Source organism: Colius striatus, chromosome 3 (genome assembly GCF_028858725.1).
Source record: "Colius striatus isolate bColStr4 chromosome 3, bColStr4.1.hap1, whole genome shotgun sequence".
NCBI lineage: Eukaryota > Metazoa > Chordata > Aves > Coliiformes > Coliidae > Colius > Colius striatus.
This window is the reverse complement of record NC_084761.1, coordinates 3,105,714-3,130,372: the sequence shown is the minus strand read 5'-3', so window position 1 is coordinate 3,130,372 and position 24,659 is coordinate 3,105,714. Positions and strand designations below refer to the sequence as shown.

The window sequence follows — 24,659 nt, the reverse complement described above, 5'->3', positions numbered from 1 at the left end:
TTTAGACCCCATCAATCTTGACCTTCTAAATGCAAGGGCATTTTTCGCTCAATTTCATCATCTTTTGTGTGAGATTGCCAACTTAGTGGTTTCAAAGTGTCATTCCTCTGAAGGAAATTCATTTTTCATGTAAGTTCATTATTTTAGAATATTTATAAAACAGTAGAATAGTAGAATTCCTTAATTAGTATCTGTGCCAAATCACAGGACTTGTCTGATGATGGGGAAAGGGGCAACGGGTATAAGGTGGAACATAAGAGGTTCCAAAGAAATAAAAGGAAGAATTTCTTCACTGTGAGGGTGAGGGAGCTGCCCAGATGGGTTGTAGTCTCCTTCTCTGGAGACATTCAAAACTCACCTGGATGAGTTCCTGTGTGCCCTACTCTAAGTGGTGCTGCTCTGGCAGGGGGATTGCACTGGATGAGCTTTCAAGGTCCCTTCCAGCCCTTGAGATGCTGAGTGTGATTCTGTGTGACATTTTTGTCTTTACTTTTGACATTTGGTTCTTTTTCATTAATTTCCTGAGGTCTTTTTTCCCACCACGAAATATCATTGGGATTTATTTCTTCTTCTCTAAGGAAGCCTAACTTCTTTCTTTTGTGTTTACTAGTATAGGCTTCCATGAAAACATATGTAAATATGAATCAGGAGTCCCAGTAAGCCCTAAAAACTGCTTACAAATAAAGCTGTTAATTTGGTTCTAATATCTAAAAGAAATATTGGTTATTTCTCAGTAAGCAAGCTGAGTAGACTTTGGAAGGGAATTTTCTATAGCAATATTCATAGAATCATAGAATGGTAGGGTTGGAAGGGACCTTTAGAGATCATCTAGTCCAATCCCTGCAGAGAAGCAGGTCCCACCTAGATCAGGTTGCATAGGCAAATGTCCAGGCAGGTCCTGAAGACCTCCAAGGAAGGAGTCTCCACACCCTCCCTGGGCAGCCTGGGCCAGGGCTCCCTCACCTCAACAGTGAAATGGTTTTTTTCTTATGTTTAAATGGAACTGTTTGTGTTCCAGCTTCATCCCATTACTCCATGTCCTGTTGCTAGATACCATCGAAAAAAGGGATGTCCCAATATTCACATTGCTGGCATTAATCACACAAAAACATCTTTGGAAACAAAGATTTTCTTCTCCCAATCAGATCCACTCACTTACCTAATAACAGTTCTCCTTTCCTGATGGCAAATCCTCTCATCATCTGTAAAGAGAATGGTATGATACGGGACCACACGATCACAGGTTGGCAGGATGCCTGATACCACATGGTTCACTATGTCCAGAATCCCATTGTAGACAAGCAAGTCATCCACCAGAAGCTAAAGATAGGTAAGAAACAAAGAAAACAGGTAGAAATTGGGCATTGCTTGCAGTCATCATCTCTACCAATTAACAAGAAATCATTCTGCCCTGTTTGTTTCATCAGCCTGGTCATTAGTTTAGCTTTTGTTCCTTAGAACTTTCATTTCTCTCTATTCACTGCTGGGGTTTGATTCCTCCCTTCCCTCCCACCAAGTTTTTGTCTTCTTACTGATGTTTCTAATGCAGTTTTCAAGTGGGTGATTAAAAATGTGGTTTGTGTTTTACGTTATTGCCATTCTATTAACTGGAGTGTATCACTTAAATCTAGGAATTAATTAATCTCATCTCACTTCATCTGTCTAAAACTTGGGTTTGTAGTTTAAACTAGTCTTCTAGTTTGCTCTATAATCAGTGGGAAAACGAAAGCATTATCCTATCTTAAAATAATTATCTAAGAAGAAAGTCAGATTAAATGTTCTTTCCCTGGACAAGAAAAGGAAGACAGATGACTGGCATAGACTAGTCATTTTAATACTAAATGCAGAGTTAAATGAGATGAATCCCATCCTTTGAGATTATATGGAACCACACTTCAGTAAACTGTGAAAATAAGTACAGAAATCAAGCAAAGTTGACTCACCAGAACATACAAAATGCATGCAAAAATTACTTACACCGAACTCTTTCACGCCTCTCTGAGGTGTTTTGGCATAATTCCATAACTTGATCATTGACACAGTAGTAGGTACATCAAAAATGACATAGACCCTATTCACCTGTAAAAGAGAATTGAAATTCAACAGCTCAGATTCCCCAAAGAAATGAAATTCTCATGCATGTTTTATCAAAAGAGGTCCCTATTTAAATAGATATAGCTAGAGGATAGGTAACTGATGCAAAGACTTTTAGTTCAGCTATCATCTGTTGGTAACTCACAGATGTTGTCTCTACCCCAGAGCTGCCCTCTCAAATATTACATATAAGTCATCAGAAGATGACAACTACACTTGAGCTTGTCATGCTGATCTGCTAGGCAATTGGAGGAGGGGCAGAGAGACTCTTCTAATGAGTATTTCATCAAACAAATACAGACAAGTGCTTCAGGATAAGACAAGCTGGTGTCCCATTCTTTTCTATTCTTACTCTTGTTTCTTTCTACCAGATAGGTATGGAATCCATCTCTCCATTTGCAAGACTCAAATGTCTCCTACATTCCCTGACTTGGAAAGCTCTTGCAGAAATGTTCCAGTTTTGGTGTGAAGTACACTAACAGGAATGCAGAGGCAACTCTCCAGATGCTTGTAGAAACAATTGCTGCTTGAGATATTGTTTGTTTTACTTTCAGCGACATTATGTCAAGATGTTAAGACCAAAGATTAGGCTGTAGGAAACCAATCTTGCCTGTTACAGTTAATTCCATGCTCTTCCTTTTATGAGCTACTTTTAAGCTTCACATCTATCATTCTCTGAAGTTTTAATCCTTTGATGCACTGCAGAAGATATTGCTAGTTGTATTAAATCATTATGCATTTTTTCAAGTGAAGAAAGAAAGGTAGATGTGATCAATAGAAACGTTCACATCTGTGCTATTTCAGAAGACAATTTGGGCATAGCCTCCAATAGCAATTGTCAGCCCCACAGCAAATGATAAATTTGATGGGAAATACATTCAAACAAATAAATAAAAAGGCAATCAGTAACAGGGGAAGAAAGACTACAGGAGCAATAAAATTGCAAAAGACAAAAACACTTTTAGAATTAGAAAGGAAAAGATATTTAGAAAGTAAAACAAAAAAAAAGGGGGCTCTAATATATAATATCCAAACTAGTAAAGAGTTAATTGAGCTTTCTAAGCAACCAGCATGTTTCAAAGCAGTCTGACAGTCAGGATGTAGGATTACACAAGCTTTGGTTCAGCATCTCAGCTACAGAGGATGATCATGAATAGGCTGATTGCTTAATCTATTTGCACTTCCTGACTGTACAAGCACACCATGGAAGATGGAAGAGAGAAAAGTGCTATGTAGATATTGAAAAGGTATCATTTGCTACGGTTTAAGGACAGAAAGTGCCGTTAAATTGCTTACTCTTCCTTCCTGCATACTACACTCTATCAATTTACCCTTTTAATACTGATATCTTATGTTCTTCTACAGTACTTTGGTGTCAGACATAACAACACAAAACAGTTTATGTATTTGTGTTAGAACTCCAGGTACAGTTATTTTCCCTTTCGCCAAGATGAAATAGTCTCTGCAAGCATGTCTTTCATAAGGATACGAGCAAACCCAGATGGTTGTCAAACCAATCATTCACGATGCTATAACAGATATCTGAGCATCCCATCAAATGAACTACCAGGATTCAAGATGTGAGATCTACACAGCAGCAGCTTCAAGCATTACACAGACCTTCCCTGTTCCTAAGAAATGCAAGTGGTCAGTATTCCCAAACACACTCAGTAACTTTTTCTGAACTATATCCACTGCATTACAACATACAAGGAGATATCAAGTGTTTTCAAAACTGATTTAATGAGCTGCTTTCAATATTCTAATTAATAACTGTAACATATGGAGTAAGGATTTTTCCACCACAGTAAGCTCCAACATGACACACATCAAGCATATATATTTGTTATTCATCCTCGTCTAAGAAATAAATACATCTTAGTGACGTCCATAATAGACCCTTAAAAAGTTCTCTCCCAACAGATAGTCAGAACTCATCTAAGCAGGAAAATCAGATAAACTTAGATATTTGATACCCCATCTTTTCAACATGGGGCTGAATCACCTGGGGCCTTAGGACATGAAATACTAAGTCTGTCATCTTTCGTTTATGAATTTGAATTCAACATAGATAATGAGACTGAAGAAATTCCCACTGCTGGAACAGCATTCACAGAATGGCAGAAGTTGGGTGGGATCTCTGAAGATCATCTAATTCAACTCTTTCTAGCTCAGAAAGGTCCATCTTGATCAGGTCACACTGGAACGTGTGCAGGCAGGTTTTGAAAACCTCCTGAGAAGGAGCCTCCACACCCTCCCTGGGCAGCCTGGGCCAGGGCTCCCTCACCTCAACAGCAGTTATCCCTTAAGTGGAACTTTCTGTGTTCCAGCTTTTGTCCATTAGCCCTTGTTCCTATCATTGGACACTACAGAAAACTGTCCTCCCTCATCCCCCTTACACCCACCCTTTAGGTACTTGTCAGTGCTGCTGAGGTGCCCCTGAGCTCAGGCTTCTCTTCCCCAGGCTGAACAGCCCCAGGGCCCGCAGCCTTTCCTCCTCACACACATGTTCCATCCCCTCAGCACCTTGGTGTCCCTGCACTGGCCTCTCTGCAGCAGTTCCCTGTCTCTCTTGAGCTGGGGAACCCAGAACTGGACACAGTACTCCAGATGAGGTCTCAGCAGGGCAGAGTAGAGGGGGAGCAGAACCTCCCTCGACCTGCTGCCCACACTCTTCTTGATGCATCCCAGAATGCCATTGGTCTTCTTGCCCATGAGGGCACATTGCTGGCTCATATTTAGTTTATCATCAATCAGGACTCCCAGGTCTCTCTCTGCAGAGCTGCTCTCCAGCAGGTCAACCCCCAGACTGTACTAGTGCAGATTCCTTCCCAGATGCAGGACTCCGCACTTGTCCTTGTTGAACCTCATGAGGCTCCTCTCTGCCCAACAAGCCAGTCAAGATCCCACTGAAAGACAGCTCAGTCTCTGGTGAATCAGTCAGTCCTCCCAGTTTGGTGTCATCAGGGACCTTGCAGAGGGTACACTCTGTCCCCTCATCCAGGTTGTTGATGAAGATGTTGAACAAGATTGGCCCCAGAACCTATCCCTGTGGAACTCCACTGGCCACAGGCCTCCAACTCGATTCTGTGCCATTGATCACCACCAGCTCTTGACCTACCTCACTGTCCACTCATCCAATTCACACTGCCTGAGCTTTCTGACGAGGATGTTATGGGAAATGGTGTCAAAAGCCTTGCTGAAGTCAAGGTAGATGACATCCACTTGCTCTCCCCTCATCTACCCAGCCAGTCATGTCATTATAGAAGGCATCAGGTTGGTCAAACAGGATTTCCCCTTGGTGAATCCATGTTGACTTCCCCAATAACCATCTTTTCCTTTATGTGTTTTGAGAAGGCATCCAGGATGAGTTGTTCCATCACCTTTCCAGGGACGGAAGTGAGGTTGAATGGCCTGTAGTTTCCTTGCCTTTTTTGAAGACATTGGCCTTCTTCCAGGTCTCAGGCATCTCACTAAACCTAAACAATCTTTGAAAAATTATGGAGAGTGGCTTAGCAATAACATCAACCAGCTCCCTCAGAACTCACGGGTGCATCCTGACAGTAGATTTACAGGTGTAAAAATGAACTGAAGATCCCATTCTGCTCCTGACTGAAAGGTGTTTATTGCACAAAACACCCATTTTAAAACTCCTTTGTCAATATCTTTATCATAGCAACTGAAACAGCATCTACAATAGCCTTGGAAATTCTTCTGCACCATGGAGACAGAAGGAGATTACAAGCCTGGAAAATCTATGCTACCTGAGCAGTGAAGAGAAACTAGAATAAAAAGAATTTCTTCTAAAAGGCTGTGATTTAACATCATTTACCAATACTAATGTTTCCCCTTTCCTTTATGCTTCTAGCTACATTTATGCCCCTAAGTAAAGGGGAATGAAAAGGGAAAACATACCAAACCAGGAAGAATTGGTGCAAGCCACATGTGTCTGCCATCAGTTGTGTCATTCACTCTGTCAATTAGTTTGTCTGGAGTTCGGATGTCTCCGGATACATCTTCCAGAACGTTGACACTGTCTGGAAAAGCAGCAATATCTGAAAAAAACCCTTTAAGTGTAAATAACCAAAAAGGATGTTTCAGAAACACCGTATTTAAACGTTCATGCATGCTCTTCCAGATTCCATGAGTGAATATTTGGCATTGCAGCAGTAAAACTTCAAAATACTCCAAGGACTTCAGGTAAGTAGCTGAAGAACCTGGGGACACATTTTTCAAAGCAGGATGACCTTTATTGATTCTGAAATTCAATCTTATTTTTAAAACAGGAATAAATTAACTAGCTGCATTTAATTTCTTTTCAAAGATGTATTTATGACTTAACTGATAAAGTTCCCTTATCAGGAACAGGCACTTCCCAGCCTTTTTTCTGTGATAAAGCCCCATATTTTTGGCATGAACTTGTGCAAACTCCTCATATGAAACACATCTCAGGAACAGTATCTTTGCAGGAAGTAGTCATCAGTCAGACTAGGTTTTCCTTGAGTTCCTCAAGCTTTGTGATAAAAATCAGTAACTGTCTAATAAGGCCTTCTTTCCATTATTTTTAAGAGGAAAAGATTAAACTTTCTATGGAATTGGCTTTCTAGGTAATCAGATTTTCTCCGTAATCACACAATCACAGAATATCAACAGCTGGAAGGGACCTCGAAAGATCACCCACTCCGACCCCCCTGCCAGAGCAGGACCACCTAGAGTAGGTCACAAAGGAACTCATCCATCCAGGTGGGTTCTGATGATAAAAACATATGTATGTTAAAGACATGTAAAGAAATGTGGATGCATGGCACTGCCTTCAGAATTATAAATCCCTAGCAATCCAGTTTGAGGGATATCAATTTCCCCTTTACCTGCTTTCCAAAAGGGCTGAGTCTGTAAGGATTTATAAAGCAATGACTTAATTGTTTAAATAAAGGCTTGCTGCAGACTCAGTACTGAATTATCACATTTAGTACTGCACTGAGACAAATATGATCTTTTTGGGATCCTAATATCTCCAAGCAACACTACTGTGCAGGCAAGAATAGATGATCACTCAAAACGAGCTGAGGTATCTTTACCTGGCATTGTATTGTACTTTAAAGACACACTATTTAAAAGGTAAGTTAAAGATTTCTTGTTCTTAAACAATTTGTTAGCCCTTTACAATTTCAAAATGCTGCTTCTCCATTATACATGTTTCAAGTTCATCATCTATCATACACAAAACAAGTAAAAATAGCACTCAGTAAAAAGCCTTTATCACCTTTTTCATTGTATCCCCTGTCAGGCAATGAGAGACATACAATTCATGTAGCATCCATGCTTTTTATCCTTTCTAGTTGGCTAAGAAACCATTTCTACCATGTGATTGAACTATGTGAATTGTATGTTGGGGTATGAGGGTTTCAGCTCTTAGCTCTTAGAGGCTTTAGCTGATACAGAGCACTGAAGTGTAACCTTGATGACTATGAATCTTTCAAACTTGCCCTTCATTCATTCTGTTGGTTACCCAGGGAACACTGAATCAAATTCAAAGTTTCAGCACTTATCTTCACGACTGGATCAGGTGTCTAGAATAGCCTCAAGCTCCAAAACAAGAGTTATGAAAAATTTCTTTCTTTTGGCACAGTGAAAGGTTTCATAACTAAGAACTGAGCTCAACCTTTTATGAATTTATTGCTCATCATTGCTGGTCCTTCTATACCAAAGAAGGAATAAAAGTTGACAGCAAAAAATACCATATCCTCCTTAAGCCTTCTCTTCCTTTCCTTTGTCATTCTTTGTTGGTGTATCCCAGAGAATAAATGTTCCAAAAGTACACAGAATGCATTCAAACATATGGAAATAAGCATCATCATGCAAATAACAAATATAAGCAGAGTAACTGATGCCATATCATAACTTGCCAGGGAGCAAACTATATCTGAAAGGGATAGAGGCACTTGGTCTGTAAAAGGATACTGTTTTCAGTTAGTAAGATTGGGTCTCCATGTTCATTGAACAACTCAAGTCCATTTAAACCGATGTAGTATGGATCACCCCAACTTGTCAGAAGCTGAAACTGGAAAACAACTGAAAAGCAAAAGGCTATTAAGGAAAATACTGATACTTTTTCTCGACATACTACTTGATTTGCAGTGTCAGAAAGTGCTGTGCAGCCCACATCTCCACGTCACACTCTCATTTGCAGTTTAGGAGAAAGGGAAATCTGTTTTTCACTTCTGACTTCACTATGTCTTAAACTTCTCTGAATCAACTCTTTCTATTTGACCCAAGAGGTCTGCCTGTTCTATCACTGATAATACAAACACTAGTTAACATCTGTAGGTTACACAACTAGGCATAAGTCTATGTATGTTTACAAACATGTGTCCACATATGTACATATTCATCTACGTTCTTCCATCACAAGAAGAACTACTGATTGCTTTAGTGTGTGCCTTCTTGTACACTGCAAATTATTAACACTACAGTTCCTAATTATAGCCTTTACTGCCTTCCTACATTTCCTGAATATGCCTTTGCCTGGTTTTGAATCATATGGGTGATAACTGGCCAGCAGAAAATGTAATGATGGAGTCTCTGCTGTCCGTTTCTCTAATGGAGTGCTCATTTGCTCTACCCAGATGGTGACTTTCATGAAACCCACAGGAACTTAGTATTGCTGAGACCTCATGGTCTCTAAACTTGGTTAGACTATCCAATGGATTTTAAAAGCTTCAAAAGCCACAAAAATTAAAGCTACATTCCATTCACTTATTCTTAAGTCACACTTCATGGAAGCCTTTCTAATATTCTTGCTATTTTATTAATTTCTTCAAGAGCCAGAAATTGTTCCATTCCAAAAGCTCTGAACTCATAATTAAAAATATTCTATATGACAGGTAAGAAAATGACAGACAAGGATACAACCACAGGGCATTAATGGTGCTTCATAGTCCATACTAGCTTGTTCCATCTTCTTTGAACCAGTCCTGACAAAAAAAACCAAGACAAAATAGTTTCTTTTTGTACTCTTAGCTCATTCAGAAAAGAACAAACCCAAAGAACTTGGCCTCCACAAACACCACTTTCTGACTCCCCCACCTGTAATTATGGACTAGATTGTCTCTGATCTCAACAAAAGCTGGTTAACAGCACATAGTTATACCCCAATGAAATGAAATGCTCTAAGTGCTTCGTGTTTTCATCCAGGTGCCTCATACAATTGGCTTGAACAGGGAATATGAAAGAATATGAACCAGTTAAGAAATTTGTGTGGTTCAAAAAGCAAAAACATCCTACTTTACCTCCTTTGTACTTTATTAATCAGCTGGGGCTGCAGATAGTCGAGAAAGAGAATTTCTTGGGCAAAGTCAAAATGGCAGTTGCCTGGTCCCTTGCGGATAAGGAAACCCTCTGATGGGGAGATGCTTTGACCATCCAACAACACGTGGACTACCTTAGCCTTGTTCAAAACAACATAACAGAAGATTACATGACATGACATGACATGACATAAAGTAAAATAGATCCAAAACAATTGCATTCACTTCAGAGGCTGAAATCATTTCAGCAAGTTTGTTATAGTTATTTCTTTCCTCTATAGCATGACATCCCCTGGCAAAAGCATGACTAAACCAGCAGATACCAGTTCCAATCCACAGCATGCAATTCAGAGCATCACAGCTGACATAGACGGGGATGGGAAAGGTGAGGATTTAGGGGACAAGAAGGGAAAAAATAAAGTATTGAAGAGATCTTTCAATTACGGCATCTCGCTAGATCTCAGCAAACTGAGGCTTCCTCTCTTCCCCTATTGGGAAGGCAACCCTAAGAGTTGTCAAGCACTGGAATAGGCTGCCCAGGGAAGTGTTTGAATGATCATCCCTGGAGATATTTAAAAGACCTGTAGATGTGGCACTGAGGGATGTGGTTTAGTGGTGGACTTGCAAGTGTTAGATTTACGGCTGAACTCAATGATCTTAAAGGTCTTTTCCAACTGAAATGATTCTATGATTTCCGAGCCTGCAGCAATACATCCACACATCAACAGAACAGAGACTTGGCTTTCAAGTCAGCATATGTCACAAGGGTGATTTGAGGAGACCATTAGAGTCATCATGTGCCTGAATGCACTGCTAGTTCAGGCCTGATTGCTCAGCACTGGCTGAAACCAGCCTTTAAGAAATCACATAACCTGGTGTTCTCTCAAGAGCAGACTCTTTTGTGTCTCTGTTGCATTTATAGAAAGCCTGTATTTCACCAGGTTTATTTCTCTTTGTGGCAGGTGCCACTTGGACTTTTCCAGGATCACATAAACTCACCTAACAAGTAATGCTGTATGTAACCTAAGGGCATATGAATAAAGTAGAAGTAGCAGCACCAGGAAGAAATAATTGAGCCTTTTTCACATCAGAGATGCATGCACTTCTTATACAGTCTCTGAAGATTAAACTAAATAATTCAGGCATACTTATTCAGATGATGCAGAAGTCTTGGCCCCTTCCCCCTCCCCCATTAGCACCATCTGGTGTGGTTTGCATGATCCCAGTCACATAACAATTCAATCACACAGCAACAATTAGCACTGCATCTTGCCCTGAAATGCGTTAAATATAACAACGTTAATCACAAGCAGCATTTATTGCTCTAAGCCTTTCACTAACTCCTGCTGGTAAGGAAGGGAAAATACCTGTAAAATATAACAAGATGGCATTCTAACTGGCACTGTGATTAAAGCTTGCTCATTAATGGATTGAGCCAAAACAGATTCTTTTAGTTAATAAAATCTTAATCTGTTCTAAAGGCAACGTAAGTCAGTTTTCTACTCTTTGGATTTTATACTGACTGATGTTCATACAATGATTTGAGGTTTCTTAGTTTTGTATGCAAATATTCAACTTTCAATATTGAGGTTTCTATTTTTAAAACACATACAATATTTATAGTTACAATTCCCATTTCAGGTGTCTATCTGAGAAGAACTTAAAAATATCCAGAGCTTTCTGCAAAGCCCATATATTGGCAGTGACCTGATTCTTATAACAGTTGTCATCTTTTTTTCAATTTCACAGAATCACAGAATCATAGAATGGGAGGGGTTGGAAGGGACCTTAAGAGATCATCTAGTCCAACCCCCCTGCAGGAGCAGGGTCACCTAGATCAGGTCACACAGGAACAGGCAGGTCTTGAAGATCTCCAAGGATGGAGACTCCACAACTCCTCTGGGCAGCCTGTACCAGGGCTCCCTCACCTCAACACTGAAATAGTTTTTCCGTATATTTAAGTGGAACTTTTTGTGTTCCAGCTTCATCCCATCACCCCTTGTCCCGTTGCTACCTACTATAGAAAAAAATAGATGTCCCAACCTCCTGACACCCACCATTTAGATATTTGTAAATATTAATAAGATCTCCACTCAATCTCCTCTTCTCCAGACTAAACAGCCCCAGCTCCCGCAGCCTTTCCTCGTATGAAAGATGTTCCAGTCCCCTGATCATCTTGGTGGCCCTGTGCTGGACTCTCTCCAGAAGTTCTCTGTGCCTCTTGAGCTAAAGAGCCCAGAACTGGACACAGTACTCTAGATGAAGCCTCACAAGGGCAGAGTAGAGGGGGAGAAAAACCTCCCTTGACCTGCTGCCCACACATCATTTCTAGATGATTTTTTATTCAATTACTATTTCAGTAAGTTACATATGCAATATTTCAAAAGCTAATCATTTTCATAGGGTTTTTTTTTACACAAATGTTTCATTATTTGAAAATCTTGAGTATTGTAACAGTCTAGATGAGATGCTCAGCTCACTTCCAAACAGCACGAAAATTAGGAGAGAATGTTTGTATGAGTACTAAGTATGGATAAATAACTACTTCTGGTTTCACCTTTAATGCCCATGGGAGCAAAGAAAGGAAATATTCTCTTTCTATCAGAAACTACATGCTACTTTCCAGCTGAATCAGTCTGCCAGGCTAAGCAGAGAAAGTGAAAAATCCAGTGAAATGCACTTTAGTTTAGGAAACATGTATTGAATGGGAAGTCTGGGGACTCAGTGATGAAATCTTACCTATTATATCACAGCTGCTTATATTTATGTGCCCTTTACAGCCCTCATTTCTAAGTAATTTTCATCATCTGAGAAGGCATTCAACCATCACACATAGCATTTTACAAATCACATAACAAAGCTTTCACAAGGTAATTTTTCATAGAGCTGGAAATAGCACACGAGCCTTCATTTTGACAGTTCACTGCCATTACCCTCTCATACTAAAGCTGTGAATAGAATCCACCAGTCTAGAGTTACCTAGCAAATCATATCTCATACCCGGGGACTGTTTCTTAGAAGGAACAGCAATACTTCAAGGGACAGATGTCATGACGTCGTCCATAGGTTTACAACCTAAAGCCTCTTTACTGTGGCCCAAGAGACACCTTCCAGCTTCAGTTTTCCAAATAGTGTATTTCATCCTTTTATAGGACTGCAGGTGTGAACTCCTTATTTAAATTGTACCCAATAATTGTTATGGGACTTAAAAATGTGCCACCTGCATGCATACTTGATCAGACTCACTTCTTTTTTCTACCTAGCAGAGTAAACTGTTAAATATACCCTTCTTTCTTTCTTTCTTTCTTGTTTTGCCCTCCAAAGACCAAAATCCATGTTAGATTTTAGGGTTTTGGTTGTTTCTTTCCATCCTCTAATAACTGAGACACACATGCAGGGAGCTGAACACATACAGGGAGTTGATTTGGTATGAAAATTCATGGTCTAAATTTTCTCCTCTGCTCTGCCTTGAAGCTCAGGTCTACAATGGTAGTAAAAAATATTCCACATCATCACTTAAAGACAGTTCCTCCTGTTGCCTTTTGTACACAGAACCACAGGAAAATTTAGGTTGGAAGGGACTTCTGCAAGTCTCCAGTCACAGCTCCTGCTCAGAGCAGAGAAGCCTGCAAAGCTAAATCAGATTGCTCTGGGCCTTGTCAAGTTTAGCTTTGAAAGTCTCCCATCACTGCACATTGTCCCAGAGCTGTCCCACTGTCATAGGGAACAGTCCTTTCTTCGTGTCCTACTCTATCACTTTAGTAACAGATATTGCTGAAGAATCCTAGCTGCTATACAGCAGGTATGTTTAGATGGTAAGCTCAACATGCTCCTGAACTCTCCCATGTATCAAGCATGTTTGGTTAACACAATGTATTACAAAATCAGTTGCCATATGTTAACATTTCTACGTCAGCTGTGGTTTAAATGAAAGAGCCTATGTTTTGGCCCTCTGGGAGCCTTTACCAGCCTTTGGCACTCAACAACACTCTATGCTGATCTTAAAGGGGCTCTGTTGTGGGGAGAGAACACGTCTCCACATGTTTATGTACTGTTCACATTAAAGCAATTCCTGGAAGGTAAATTTACACAAAGAAGCAGTTCTGCAACTTTCACAACTGCCTTGCCCAGTCCTATGAAGGATCCATGTCCTCAACTTCAATTCTAGATTTTTTTCCCACAACTCCCCTGATCCTTTGTGTCCTGTCTCTCTCTCTACTTTAATACATACCAACATTTTTCTTCTTATTTATTGACTGAGTTTGGACATCAGGAATGCAACAGATATACGTGAAGGGAAAGATATGGAAATAAATGGATTCATAAACTTTCTGTGCTGTGTAGAGCATCTACTTCTTCATTATCATTACAAGTGTATGTATAGCTTCTGAGAAAAAACAGGGAAATGAGGGACAGCCAAACTCAAAGTGCCAGTAAAGTTGTAATATGTTCTCCAACAGGTGTCAATTGCCAGTCAATTCCAAGAATTCAGTGTTAAAAAATATAAAGCAAGCAATTTGGAAAGAGTAGAAGTATGTTATACAACTTTAAACTGCTTTAGCCAAACTGTTTGAAGATGTCAACTTTGCCTAATAAATGTTAGGGGTCAAAAGAGTCTTGTTGCTTCTTGGAACAGGTAGTATTGATTGACTGGCTTTCCGTAACTTACCTAACCAGAACTTCTGTTGGATAAGTGTCCCTGCACCATTATTCCCTGTGTTCCAGGAAATAGAGAGTCATATGGTAGGCCTGGACATTGAGAGGATACCACTTCAGAATCATATATCTTGTAAATAATATGTGCTATTGGATGTGTCTCTTAGAAAAATCAGCTGTGAAGATTTCTTTCAACTATCTCTGGCTTTTTTTCAATATTTGCTGTTTGTGGAGACAGGAATGCTTTATACCTGCCACAAAATTCAGACTCAGACAATCTAGAAAGATTTATGGTGTTCCATTAAGGCAGCTATATTCATTCATCACAGTACCAATTTTCCAATGCACTGCTGTATATTTTTGCTGGCAGTGCTCCTTTTCTTTTACTTACCCCTCTATAGGTATCCTCTGGAGATTTATTATAGTTCCAAAAGCGAAGCCCTGCAATACTTTCAATTTTATCAAAATGGATTGTGAGCAGATGATCTTCTCCAAAAGAGAATGGAATGAGCCACATATGGTCATCCTCTACTGTGATATTAGTCCCATCTATTAACCTACAAAGAGAAAAATCCATTAGCTGCAAAAAAAAGGGAAAGCTTGCCTTTCTCATGAAAATCAGGTGATTTTACCTGGTGGTAATACTTTTCTAGATGCAACTTCTGCTTTCAAGGCTTATTGTACCCATGTGTATGCAAATAAAAAGCACAGTAAACAGCAAAAATAAAATACAAGTTTTTAATTAAAGACAGTAGGGAGAAAAAAAAACCCCAGCAGTATTTTCTTTAGTGGTGCCATTTGAGGAAAAGGAGAAAAATCCTTCCATTTTCCCTGCGTGAAGAGGGGCAGCCAGAAGAAAAGTACAATTGCAACAGAATGGCTGAAGGCAAAACTCTAAGGCCCAGACGCAATATAACTGATTCATGTAGTTCCATGCCTAAACTACTATACCTGTCACTTTGCAGTGTTACGATGCTAATGCAACTGTACTGGACCCAAGAAGGAACTGGATAATCCAGAGAAGAGCAAGGTTTGTTCACATTCTTCTTCATGCACATAGCTAAGCACATTCCTATCTTTTTAAAAAGCTTTCTACCAGTATGACAATGGCATTTCATAAGAGCACAGTCTGACCAGATAAAAGTTAATTCCATTATTTCCTCATCTTGGAACATCAACTTCAAATTCTTCCACCAAAAACTACAGCATATAAAGATGGAGCAAAGGAGAATATGAACTAATTGTCCACTGTAATTATTTTGGTACACTGCTCTATGTATTTAAAAGTTTGATGGAAGAATGAGTGCCAGACTTGGCAGCTTCTCAAAGGAAAAGATCTGAATGATGACTCTTTCACAGAGGAGCTGATTAGGGAGCCCATGAGATAGAATCCTTGACTTGGTCCTGAATAGTACACAGGACCTATTCCAAATGCTACAGTTGAAGAACATTATAGTGTAGTCAAATTCAACAGGCTTGCATGACTATCAAAAGCCAAAAAAGCCTCTATTGTGCTTAAAAATATTGAGCAAGAAGTATTAAGTACCTTTAAAAAAATAAAAGGATCAACAAAATAAAATCGTTACACTCAGCAGAGAGAATATTAAAAGATATCACACTAGAAGCATAGAACAAATGTATCCCACATACTAAGAAAGATGTTAGAAAGAGGTAGGACTTGAAAAATCCAAGCCAGCCTGGCTCAATGGGAGGATAAAGTAAGTTATTACATGCCATCTTTCAACAAAATTCATGATCAAAAACCCTTAAATTGACACGATCATAAACTCCAGAAGACTAAATGCGTATGCACCGGCCAAAAAAGAGCACGAAAGCTAGCAAGCAAAAGGTACCATAAATAAAATCCCAGGACCAGAAAGCCTGCCAGAAACTCTGTAGGATCAACAGATGACTTGGCTGTCCAAGGAGCATGCAGAGAAGATAAGACACCAGCAGAAAAGCTAAATTAATTCCTTGCATCTGGGTCCATCATGGTGGAGTACAGAGAGATTCCACCACCAGAATCTCTTCCTCATAGGAGATCTCATGGGAAGGTTTCTTAAACCTTGATGCCTCCAGATGTTTCTTATACAAATAGGCAGAAGACCTGAAGAATTTTATACTAGTACACTTGACACATGTATTAGTCAGATTGGCAGAAATTAGAAAGAAAAGAGCTAGTGTACACATACATACAACATCTAAGGAAGACCCAACAGGACTTTGAAAAGTTCTATTCCATAATCCTATTCACAGACCATAAACATGCCAGAGGACAGGATTATAGTGGGAAATATGCTTTAAAATGGAGGTATGATTCAGAAACAACAGGATACAGCTTCAATAACAACCAAATGTCAAGTCCTCTCCAGACCTACAGCCTCTAATTCCTGTGTTGCTACTGTTTAGGAGGTACAAGTTAGTTTGAAGAAGTATATTTGTTAATGAATCAGAACTTCACTGGAACTGGGAAAAAAAATGCTGCAGAACTGTCAAAAGAATGGCACTTATTTGTGCAATTCCCTAATACATTCTCACCCTTTGATAACTTGAAAATTATCCTTGAAATTATCCAGAAGTCCTGCATAAATATCACTGCTTATAGATAGACAGATGCTACAGAACACCCACATTTCTTCCTGGAAAGTCCTTAGCAGAGATACCAATAAGGCATGTTATCATCTCCTAAATCAAATACCATCCTTTGGAAATATCTCATTCATGTTTCTGCAACAAACTGTTCCTGGGTATCTTGTGTAATCCAAGAATGAGCAGTGATGGGATGAAAATCACGTTCACATTAACATATGTTAATAAAAGTTTATACAGTTCTGTCACTTTATAGATGTAAATCACAGAATCTCAAGGGTTGGAAGGGACCTCAAAAGATCATCCAGTCCAACCACCCTGCCAGAGCAAGACCACCTAGAGTAGGTCACACAGGAACTTGTCCAGGTGGGTATGGAATGTAAAACACATCCAAAACTGATGAACTCCAAAACTGTTGGTGGAAACAACAGACACAAAGATTAAAAACAAATAAAATAGAGCCCTGCAGAAAATTCTTGCCCAATCCAACTTCTTTGCTACTTACTTTTCTAATGTTCTGGAATCTCCTGCATACTCTGGCAGATCATTTAAGTCTTGTGGTGAAGCAGATAACTGTTCTGCACTTATTTTTAATGCGTGACCATTCTTTCCTATCACTTCAAGTCCTGTCAGCCCAAGGTAATGAGAGTCTCCCCAGGTCATGGTAAAATTCAGTTGCAGGCCTACATAAAAGAATACACATGTAATACATCTATATATGTCTTAACTAGTTTGAAGTACAGAGCTAATATACACATGCATGCAAGCCCCAGTGATTAGCAGTACGTGTATGGTTTAAACTACTTTCCATACTGTATGTGGATGCTTCCTGGTCTGCATGCTTACCTCCATGTAATAGCACAATATCTTCTGTAAAGCTGTGATAGACCCCTTTAGTGGGCTACCAACATCTTGTTCACTTGTAACTATACATCTCCTAATTAAGCATGCTATCAAGTGTCTCATTACTTAGACTGTAGACTGACAGTAATTCAATGACACAGTTAAGCAGTTACATGACAGACACTGTGATTATGCAGACCTATTAGTCTGAAGTCTATCTATCACCTTTTGCTGGCTAAATGACTTTACAGTTTCATATAAATCCAGTCTCTCATAAATCTATAAATTCTTAGAGAACTCATAAAAAACCAAATTTGGTTTACTAATGCATGTAAGTTACTGTCTTCACATCACAACTGAACATGTGGAAGTATTTTAATGGGGCAGCATAAGTAAAAAGCAGCAATGATGATTAGCCTGCATCTCCAGAAAATAAACAGGAATGAAAAATTGGCCAGACAAAAGATTGTGCATCTATCTTCAGATCCACCTGCTTCATGTCTTACTGAAAAGAATATCATTAGCATACACAGATGTAACAAGTAATATTCCAGTCTCATCAGGTGCCACAAAAATCCATCACTGGAAATTAAAAACATTTCTCATTCCACACATTCCAGAAGCCCAGAAATAATCAGGTTGGATAATGTCTAAAGAAGCACCAGTAGTCATGATGGCCTGGAAAACAAACAAGCATTAAACCTATTAAGCTCTCCAGCCCAATTACCTCTAAACAGTCGTAGCAATTTACACGAGACTACGTCTTGATATACACAGAAATTCACTTGGGTGTAAGATCTCATTACCATTTGCAAGGACACTAAGAAATAGTTTTATTAGATGACAAGTTTAGAGCTATGGCAGCATTAATATTAGAAGCTATTCCCAAGGCCTTTGCTAAGACTAATGTCACTTAGTGTACAAGCATGCAAGTGTTTTCAGGCAAAAATAGAGTGTATCTTTAAACAAAAGGGCAAAGATAGGGTGAAGCAGCTATCCACACAAAGTTCAGTATTCACATCACCATGCCAATGCCTTCATAGAAGCTCTGAATGGTACAGGGTGGAAGGGACCTCTAGTTTAACTCCAGGGTCAGAGCAAGTCCATTAGATCAGGTCTCTCAGGAGCTCATCCAGTGGAAGTTTGAATGTCTCCAAGCCTGGCAGATTTCAAAACCTTTCTCCTGTTTCAGTGTTTGTCCTCAGGGTGAAAAAAACCTCTTGTATTCTACTTTGTTGTTTGTGCTGCCTTTCAACCCATTCCTAACTCTATGCCTGAGAATTACCTGGACCTGTCCTTTCTATGCCCTTCCAATAACTATAGACAGTAAGATCTCCCCTTCACATTTTCTCCTCCAGAATGAGTAAATCAACCCAGCTTTCTCACACTTTCCTTACAAGGCAGATATTCCAGCTGCCTGACCAGCTTGGTTAGCTTCCTCCACTGGACTCACACAATATTCTTCTTGTTCTAGGGAGCTCCATACTTAACACAGTGCTCCAAATACAGTCTTATAGGTGTTAAATATGGTGACAGAAGCCCTTTCCTTGCCCTGCTGGCTGCACTCTGATTTCATAACCCAGCAGGCAGCTGGCTGCTTTTACTGAAAGGTCACACTGCTGACTCTTGTTAAACTTTTGTCTTCCAAGGACCTTAGGCCCTTCAGTGCATGCCACTGTCTTAGCAACCTGGCTCCCAGCCTGTCCTGTGGCAAGTGTTACTACATCCCACAGGCAGGTCTTTGCATTTGCCCTGAACTTCATGAGGTTACACAAGGTAACATGATGAGGTAACAATTTTTTCAGCCTGTTGAGGTCCCTCTGAACAATAGCCTCAACCTCCAGCTTAGCAACCTCTCATTCTTTTCTGTTTGCTTTCATTCACAACCTTGCTGAGATTGCATTTTATCCCATCATTCAGGTTCTTTGAAAAATAAGACATGAATCAGTGTAGACTACAGTAGTACTGATCCCTGAAGGACATCTCTAGTAGCTAGCCACTAGCTGGACTTTGTACCAGTGGCCATCACACTTTGAGGCACTATTTCTCCTTGATATTATGACTGGTAGTAGGATGAAAGAGAAGAAAACTACCCACAAGGAGTCAAGGATATAAATCAGTAACTCCAAGCCAATTTATTACCAGGAGCCCCAGGTGGAAAAGGCAGTACCCACCCTAAGTTTTGCACAATTGCCAGTAATTTGTCAGAATGAGAAGCAAGAGGTGGTCTAAGGGACCACCACACAGAATAAGAAGTACAAGGAACAAAATACACAGGCAGGACAGACCATGCAAAAATCGTTAGCATCATGAAGGTATAGCTCCTAGTTGTTTTTCTGCTTTTGTGTAAGGTCACACACAGTCCTCTGATCAATTAATGGCTTGGGGGTTTTTTTTCTGAGACTAAATTGGAGCTTCTTTTGCATCTCATAAGACACAGAATCCCTTCCTTAAACACAACTAGTTTTCTCCAGCTTTTTCCCTGCTCATGGATATCAGGACCTCTTCATCTGGTAGAGACAAGTCAGTCCAATCAGCTGATGAACAGTATCTTGTCAGTGTGAGAGACTGTATCTGCTGAACTCTGAATCACACCCTCAAATGTTTTTTCACTCACTTTGAGAAATGGAAGGAGAAAAAAAGCATCTTAAGTTCACAGATATGATCACAGGCTCATTCATAGATAAAACTTCTGGGATCTAGGTACAGATCAAAGGTATACTTCACAGACATTCAGCTGTCTAAGCCACAGCATTGTGTGTATTTTCAGAGAACACAACACAGGTTGCTAAAGACTTTATGCCAGACCCTAGAACCCAGTTTCTCTTGTGGTCAAAGGACCAGGAATTGATACTGAAAACCCCTGGGTCATCCAGAAGCTCTGTGGACAATTACTTGAGGGCCCACGGAAAATAGGTTTTACAGAGGATAAAGAAATCAGGTCCTTTAAGTATGGATATACCACTCTGGTCTAGCTTCACTGGAGAGTTTCTGTTGTCAGTTTTGTCAGTCTACATAAATACATAGGATTGGGAAGGAATTACTGGGTAAAGGACACAGCTATTACAAATCCCATTCAGGGACTAGGCAAATGGCTAGTGTTATTTCTCTGAGATTGAAAGCCAACTGTTAGGATATAATGTTCTAAATACCATAGTAAACAAAGCTTTTGCCTTGAATATTCAATTATTCTTCTTTTTGCAGAGCTGACATCTGTCACAAAGTTTTGTACAGCTCTGACAAACCAGATCCTCCTTGATAACATGTCAGGGGGGTGGTTAAGCAAGAAGTAAATGTAAGAACTTACATTTTCCAGTAAATATTCCTGATTCCTTAGGTATACGTTCAGGGAAAGGGTCTAGCTCTTGAACCTAAAAAGTAAACCAACAGGTGCAATGAGCATGCATATCATATATACATCACAGGCATATGTTTATGAAGTGGAGGGGGGTTGATGGGGGATTGTCCTCTGTTCTCTTGCTTTTGTTCTGGGTTTTTGTTCTTTTTATATCCAACCTTTTGCATGTCAGTCTCCTCTTTGCCTCACCACCCAAGCTATCCTGCAAATAATGGAAAACATGCCCCAAAATGCAGAAGATCAGATGTATCCTCAGAAAGTCATGATTATTAGGGTTTTTTTTTTGTCAGTGCATATAGGACTGTTAAATGAGTGACTCCCTAGTGTGGGCTACCCATTCTTAAAGAGGCTGAAATCCTTAAGTCACTCTATCTTCAGACTGCCATTAGCAAATGATATGTATTTGAAACACATTGCAAATACATTGCAGAGACAAGAAGTCTGGAAGGAAGTTAAAACCTCAGAGAGTGCCACTTCTCAAGAATCAAGAGGCAGAACAAACAAGCAAACTTGTCCTGAGAAGCTTACATTTGTTCTTTGACAATACTAATTAATAATAGCCTGTGCTCTTCAACAAAGCAAACCAGAAATTGAACAAGTAGATGACAAAATTTGCTGATCATACTGAGGCAATTAGGGTAGTAAAGACAAAGGACAACTGCTAAAGGTTGCAGATACACTTCATTTCAGTGAGTGTGCATGATAAAAAGGCACATACACAGTATTGTGCAGATTAGAATGAAATTTCAGCATTATTTTATGTAGTTCTACAAAACCACTAGCTCAGTCCTCATTAGTAGTAAAAAAGCCAAATAGGAAACTAGAAGTCTAGACTCCTTTTCTGTAGTTTCATTCATCATCCAGACTTCCTGTCATCCAGAACACATCAAATGGACCTACACTGTGCTTAAAGACTTGTCAGTGTTTTTCTTCTACTGCCACATTAGTCTCTGCAGTCTAACCACTGATATCCTGGATCTCATATGAGTATGTTTCCAGACTGCAATATACTTCATGTAGTAGTAAATGTCCTTGAGGCAGTCAAGTAGTTCAAACTGAACAAGAACTGCACTGAAATAAACACACACAGATAACTTAGAGAAGGTTGAAAAAAAAATCTCCTACTGGGGGTACTTTTCTTGCAAAACAGTGACTATCTTTGATGTGTGATGCCTTTTCCTCAGAACAAGTTTAAAAGATCAGCCTGGGAATTAAAACTGCAACTCCATGGAGTATCAAAACCCAAGGACACAGCAGTTACTGGTTTTATGGAATGTAGAGTAACACCCTCCTTTGTAAGCCCTAAATCATCTGTGCCTTGTCACCTTATCACCTCTTTCTCCCTCTTCCTTCTTTCTTGGCTAGTAAGATCCTTCATTCCATTGGTGCTCATGACCTTTTCTCTCAGATTCAGTCTAATTTCCTGCTATTTCAGCTAGTTCTGCTTGTGAACATGACCCTACCTGTGTTCTTAGAGCCTTGTGGCTAGAACAAAATAACACCATAGTACAGGAATTATTGGAAAAGCAACAGAAAGTAGGAAGATTGTTTCAGAGAAACAGCACTGCATTTTTGCTCTGTTCTTACATTCTCCCTAGGCATCCACTTCTGGCCACAGTCAGAGTTGGGTCAAATGCACTAGTTAAAGGTCTGATCTGCTATAAAAGTTGACAAGTTAAGGATTACTGAACTCATGAGAAAGACATGTGACCATGGATAATACTGAAGAGAAAGTAAAAGACTTCCATAGGAGCTTTTGAAAAGTTCATCCACCGATCATGCTACAGGAAAAATGGGTGAATAATCAACAGGTAGAGATTGTTCAAACCCAGTATTAGTCTGAATGACAACATAATGTTGGGGAAGACAAATCATCTAGTAGATCTGTGTTATTCCAGTAGCATAAGCATCCAACTACGAAATCTTGATGGTACCAGCAAATACAAAATGACAAGGAGATCAATGGCTCAGGCACAACAGCTTTTCTTATTCCATTGTTGATATAGCATGTTTCAGAGTTAGGAATATGAAGAGCATCTCAGATGACAGAAAATAAAAGGCAGAGGCTCTGAGTAAGGACCAGATAGTCCAGGTCTAGGCTTCTGCAATGGAAAATGTCTTGACAAATGCTCACAGTAAACAAGTGATCAAGAAAAAAAGGTGAACTTCAATTTGTATTAATGAAACCCTGCACTGCATTAGGTGTCCTGAGCAGTTGAAGATACTGCAAGCAAAGATGGAACCAAAATTACTGTTGCCAATGTTAACTAGCATTGGGGAAGCCAAAGGGTTAGTAACCAACCCATGATCCTAAGAGCAAGATCAAATTCCAGTATTAGGACATTTCCCTTTGTCTAACAAGCCAACAGGCTTGACTATAGCACAAGGCTCATGAGGAATCATGTATCACTAGGAGCACCTTAGCTGAATCAGATGGAATTTGGATTGATTCAGCTTTGGATTTTGTTACACACTTAGAACTAAGGGTGTGTCCTGTAGGAAAAAATAATGTTCTTGAAGCAACAGTAGGTGCTCATGAAGACTCTAAGAAGGTATAAAAGCTGATGGAAATCAGCTCAAAGACTGCCTCACAGCATCTTGAGCCGAAAATTTTGCAGGACCTTTGCTCAGACACTGGACTGTCGGCCTGGAATGGTATGAGGCAAGGCTCCAGTGCTTGAAAATACAATCTTCTTCCAAGTGGTAAAATACTTAATCTTTATGGAATAAAAAAGGGGCATTTTTATGCTACAAAAAGCACAGAGACCTGTGGAGATGCTAGTCAAAAAAAGGAAAGAGGAAAAATTAAGGAGAGGGTTGAGTGGTGGAGATCCTTCTCACATAAGACAATTTGTGGAGGAAGAAACAAACAAGAGTAAACAGAAAAATCTTTGGTTTAGAGTGACAGGGAGCAGAGTTACCCATTGCATGAATAACTGTATGGTAAGCATCACTGACAGTGGCATAAATCTTCAGGAATACTTAAATGAAAAAGAGTACCCTCCAATCTACATCCAAGTAAGCAAATAAAAAAACATATGTACAATCTAGTGTAGTCCTCCTTACAGTCTTATTAAATAAGCAGGGAAACAAAAATTGGGAGGACTTTTTGAGCTTAAAAGATTTGCACAAATTATTGAGCTGGTAAAAAAAAAAAAAAAACCTTTAAAATAGACAGCTGTATTAGTTCTTCTGCAGAGCTTTACTCCATCACAGAAATCAGTGTCCACTGCTTCCATGACATGTTTCAGAAAGATATTTCTAGAGAGCTCTGAACAGAGAGGCCCCTACCTGTTGATCCTCTGTTCTTAACCCTGCTTGTGTAAAAGGTCTTTCATTTCCCTCCCTATCAGCAGTTGTTGGCCTCTTTAGCTCTTCCTCATATCCCAAGGAGTTGGCATTTTCCATTTGTCCATCACATGGTTCATCATAGCAGTATATAGCTTCAAGAATATCATCATCAGTAGTGAACAATATAGTATCCCCAAAGTGCTCTGGAGCTGAAGGCAACATACAGAATTAAAGTCAGAAAGTACACAAAGGGATATATAGAGTGATAATAGGTATTTTTGGTTCTTTACATTGAATTTGCAGTAGTTTAAAGATAATACATAGTAAATTCATACAGACTACTAAGACAATTAATATGCTCATCCTCAATCTTATGCTGCACAGTAGAAAAACCTAGAAAACTCAGTCAAATTTCAAACACATATAAAAGAAAGTGGGTAAAAAAGCTTCACTATCATCTTTTCCAAAAGATTGTATCTGTGAAAAGAAGTAAAAATCTGCATCTAGTCACTATCTGATGT

General features: G+C 39.5%; 1 protein-coding gene across 2 annotated transcripts in view; it reads right to left on the bottom strand.

Moving 5' to 3' along the window:
• KATNIP (katanin interacting protein) overlaps positions 1 to 24,659 on the bottom strand; it is a 64,313-nt gene that overhangs the window by 4,569 nt on the left and 35,085 nt on the right. The window contains exons 15-24 of one of the 2 annotated variants that reach the window (XM_061993555.1): positions 24,139 to 24,347; positions 20,797 to 20,860; positions 17,152 to 17,329; positions 14,449 to 14,614; positions 9,384 to 9,541; positions 9,004 to 9,068; positions 8,056 to 8,166; positions 6,010 to 6,149; positions 1,978 to 2,079; positions 1,160 to 1,320 (exon numbers count right to left, since the gene is read on the bottom strand). In XM_061993555.1, the coding sequence (XP_061849539.1) occupies positions 1,160 to 1,320; positions 1,978 to 2,079; positions 6,010 to 6,149; positions 8,056 to 8,166; positions 9,004 to 9,068; positions 9,384 to 9,541; positions 14,449 to 14,614; positions 17,152 to 17,329; positions 20,797 to 20,860; positions 24,139 to 24,347 (1,354 nt within the window). Of the gene's footprint in view, positions 1 to 1,159; positions 1,321 to 1,977; positions 2,080 to 5,549; positions 5,583 to 6,009; positions 6,150 to 8,055; positions 8,167 to 9,003; positions 9,069 to 9,383; positions 9,542 to 14,448; positions 14,615 to 17,151; positions 17,330 to 20,796; positions 20,861 to 24,138; positions 24,348 to 24,659 lie in introns of those variants that run through there. The other variant, XM_061993556.1, reaches the window with a different exon arrangement.